The sequence below is a fragment of the Emiliania huxleyi genome (assembly GCF_000372725.1).
Source record: "Emiliania huxleyi CCMP1516 unplaced genomic scaffold EMIHUscaffold_422, whole genome shotgun sequence".
In the NCBI taxonomy this organism is placed as follows: Eukaryota; Haptophyta; order Isochrysidales; family Noelaerhabdaceae; genus Emiliania; species Emiliania huxleyi.
The window spans coordinates 41,041-45,227 of NW_005198814.1; the positions used below are offsets into that span (position 1 = coordinate 41,041).

The following is a 4,187-nucleotide window of genomic DNA, read 5'->3' on the forward strand; positions in this document are numbered from 1 at the left end:
CGCCATCCTTCTCCTTCTTCTCGATGGCAGTCCGGGGTGCTTGTCGACGGGTCGGCGGCGTGGTCGAGGCAGCACACAGAGCTCAGAGGAAGTCTCATAGGTCAGAGCGAAGGACCGGGTGATGCTCCGATAAACCCTCCGGATCTTCGACAAAAGTCGGAAATTTCTTTAGAGCAAGGTCGACCTTAGAGCAAGGTCGAGGGCGGGCCCTCTCGGGCTCGGGCCGCCCTCTCGCCCGCACCTCTGCGGGGCTTGCACGCTAACTCGCACTCATGGCGGTGTTATTTTGTTATCCCTATCATTGAAAGTAGCAGAGGGGTCGGACCACACGCTCTCCGAATGGGATTTTCTGCCCTGCCGCCTGTCGCGGCCCCGCCTGCCTCCCGGGGCCCGCCCGGCCGTGCCATCCGCCGCCGGACCGCCCGGCGGGTCCAACCCGAAGCGGGCGACCGGCCGTTCGCACCGCTCGGCCGGCGGGGCGAGCCCCGCGGCCCTCGATCGCTCGCCCCGGGACGTGGCCCGACCGGCCCACGCGCACGTCCTGGCCTCTACCGCCGCTTTCGGCGGCGCAATTTGCGCCTTCATCGCTCTCTGGATCCTCCTGGCACCCATCGGACTCTTCCCGACGGTCGGCGGCACCCACTCCGTGCACTTTGAATCAGACTCGCTCTTCGGCAGGCACGCTCTTCGGCAAAAAGTCGCCGCCGGCCGTTCACGCCGAGCCAGCCAGTTGCCGGCTCGCACGGCAGCCTCTTCCTCTCGACCAGCCTCAACTTCGACACGGTCATCATTTTGTCGCTGCGTGCTCGTGGCGAGCCGGGCGGCGGTCAAAGTTTGCCCAGACGAGCGCCAGGCGATAGCAAGGTCTCTGTTCGCCCTGTGCATGTCAGGCCAGGCTGCAGCGGGGCACTACCATCGTGCTACGCTGTTGCAGCCTGACCTTTCTCACTGTGCACAGCCGCCAGAGCACCACCACCGCCCGGCATCGTGTCACGGCGAGCTCCTTCTGCACCCGTTCGCGAGGCTCTCGCGCTGGCACACTTCGGCCTTCCGCTGCTCGCGTTCGGCGAGTTCTTCTCCGCACTCCTGCCACGGTGCCGTCGCCACACACCTTCTGGCCGGCCTGAGCCATGCGGACTCGACCTCTCTCCCTCTCTGGAGCACGCCACGGGCCGCGACGGCTGCTGGCAGCCGGCCGGCGTGAGGAGGCAGTTTGCCGGCACAGTCGAGCTGGAGTATCCGCTTCTTGATGCTTCTGCGGTCAAGCTCGACCTTATGTGACATGATGTGCCACAATAATGCATGCTCTCACCCCTCAAAGTGTCGAAGTTTACCGGTGACTCTCCGGTGGCCCGATAGTACCGTGTGCCTTTCTTCAAACGAACGCGCTTCGAGGTTCGACAATCGCTAAGCTGCTTATGGGGCACCGCTGCGACTCCCTTGGGGATGCCTGAGGCCACCCCAAGCACTCCCAAGCCTTACGTGGACGATTTCAACCCTACTCTGTGTTTGTTCGTCTACGCACATTAGCAACTTTGTGCTCATGTCAACGCCACGCCAGCGCTAGCCCATTCAACCCCGCCCCATTGGGGGCGGGGCCCGTCAAGGGCCTCACTCTAGTGTAGCTCTTACGAACATACCCGTAGGTGAACTGCTGACAGGGTTTGCGATGAGGAGCGATCCGAACGTGGTATTCGGGTGATCAGATCACTACCGCCGAAGCGCAAGCGCTTGGAGCAAGGGAACTGCCACGTATGGGTCCCAGACTAGCACCCCACCTCGCGGGCCGACGTTCTGGCCCAGCAAGGCTGCTGCGGAGCACTCGGGGCCGATGTTCTGGCCCAGCGAGGCCGCTGCGGGGCACCCGGCGGCTCGGTTCGCTCATCAGCGCAAACTCGGTCGAGCAGAAAGTAAGGTGTGTGTGTAAAGGCGGCGCGGCACGATAAGGGTCGGCGGTAAGGCGGCGCGGCGGCAGCAGGCGGCAGGCAGGACATCGGACGGCGGGACATACGGCGCGGCGGGCGCGGCACTGTAGGAGCGGCGGTACGGCGGCACGGCGGTAACGGACGGCAGGGGGGGCGGCAGCAATAATATCGTTGGCCGAAGCCTCGTTGGCCGAAGCCTCGGTGGCCGAAGCCTCGGTGGCAGAAGCCTCGGTGGCCGAAGCCTCGGTGGTCGAAGCCTCGGTGGCACGGAGGAAGGAGCGGCACGGTAAGGAACGGTGGCACGACGGCAGACCACAGCGGCGAAGGAACGGCGGAGCATTTCGGGCGGGAGGGTGAGGCGAGGGTGGCGGCGGTTCGGATCACGAGGAGGTACAAGAAAGTCGGGCGCGGGCGGGCGGGGTGGCGGCGAGGCGGCGGGAGGGTGACGGGCGAGGGGGGTGGCGGGTTGGATCACGAGGAGGTAGAAAGTCGGGCGCGGGCGGGCGGGGTGGCGGCGAGGCGAGGGCGATGGGCGCCGCAGCGGCGCGCCAAGAGGCAGCGGTGGCGACGGGCGATCTGGCGAACGGCCTGTGAGTAAGTTGTGTTCTGGTATTCTCATGTCTGTGTCGTCATAGGATGCCACAGACTGTGTGTTTTGAGTCTGTTGGGAGCGTCGTGTGGCGTGTACAATGTACTACTTGCCTGATCAGCATAGAAGACGACCAACGCATTGGTATCCAGGGAGCAAATGACGACTCGCGTAGAGCGGCGCCCAGATGCGCTGCCTCGCTGTCCGGCCTCTGTGCTGCCCCTTCTCTTGCCATCAGTCGCATTCTCACCGCACGCGGAGAGCACTGGTGCTCTCCGCGTGCGCCACCGATGTGATTGTGCAACGTCAGCCACCTTGCCGGAGGTAGTTGCGACTTGGGACACCGGAAGCTCGACGCTCGAGCACGTGTGGCAAAGTTTTGCGACATCCCGCGACTCGACCCCCGAGGGCTGCCGGCCGCCGACAGCAATACCGAGACCGGATTGCGTAGCGAGTTCGGTCCGAATGTGCCCAGGGCCAGCCCGTGGACCGGTACGGACGGCAGGTACCCATGGGACCGCTGCGGCGGGCCTGGGAGGCGCCACGAGTCCCAATGACGCACGGCCAGCGCGCGTCCCCAAGCCCGAAATAGGCCTTTAAGAGGAGTGTGCCGGGCGAGCGGTCGAGAATTCACAATGGACGCGATCGCCACCCTGAAGAGGAGCGCGACCGAGGCGATTGGGAAGCACGAGCTTCCGCGTGCGCTGGTGCTGCTCAACGAGGCGCTCGACCTCGCGCCCGACGACCGCGCGCTCTGGACAAACCGCGCGTACGTGCATGAGCTCAGGAAGGCGCCAGCCGACGCACTCAGCGACGCGCGGCGCGCGATCGAGCTCGACCCCGGTTTCAGCAAGGCGCACCTGCGGCTCGGCCGCGCGCTGGTTGCGCTCGGTCGCACCGACGAGGCCTACAGCGCGCTCGCGTCCGCGGTCGAGCGCTGGCCGCAGGACTATGCACTCGCTGAAGCGCTCTCTGCCGCCGGCGCGGCGTCAAGCGGCGGCGACAGCGGAGGCGGAGGCGGGAGCGCAGTTGCGGCCAGCGAGGCTGCGTTGCTCGAGGCGGCGCAGCAGGCGGACGCGCGCGCGATGCGCTCGACCAGCGACGGCCTCGACTCGAGCTACTATTATGCCGCGGTGCCAGCGGCGCGGCATACACTTCCCGTGCGTCCGCCCGAGCGGATCGAGGCCTCGGCCGACGCCGAGCGAGCGAAGGAGCTGGCCGCGAGCGGCGCAGTCCGCGCGGATATTGAGCGGAGGGGCGGCGACTCGTACTACTATGCGCACGGGAGGGTGACAGACTACCACGTCCCGTCGGTGCCTCACCGCATCGCCGCCGATGGCAGCCTCTCGCCGTGGGACCCGTCGCAGCGCTGACGCTAGGAGAGGGGCAGCACCGTTGTTGCCACCCGCGGTTTTTTTCTTGGTGGAGCCCGAGCATGACGTATGTGCGCGTCTGTGCGTGTGTGGCTGTGGGACAGACGTTGTTGTCCTATGCGCGGGGCAGCATCCTGCCCCAGCGGCACCGCCGCATTTTTTCTCTTTTGCCTGAACTCCTAAATGCTAAATGCGCTGTTGCAGAATGTCCCTTGAGCCTTGTAATGCGAAAAAAGAAAGAAAGAACACAGACAACCCAAGGGAGGGATGGGAGCACAGCAAAACTACGAGCGTGGTAAC

At 65.5% G+C, this 4,187-nt stretch overlaps 1 protein-coding gene across 1 annotated transcript; it reads left to right on the forward strand.

Moving 5' to 3' along the window:
* Positions 1–3,149: 3,149 nt before the first annotated feature.
* Positions 3,150–3,887, forward strand: EMIHUDRAFT_118750 (hypothetical protein; the record flags this gene model as incomplete). The annotated part of the gene is made up of 1 exon (XM_005769444.1): positions 3,150–3,887. One exon carries the CDS (start codon positions 3,150–3,152, stop codon positions 3,885–3,887), a length of 738 nt encoding a protein of 245 aa, XP_005769501.1.
* Positions 3,888–4,187: the final 300 nt, after the last annotated feature.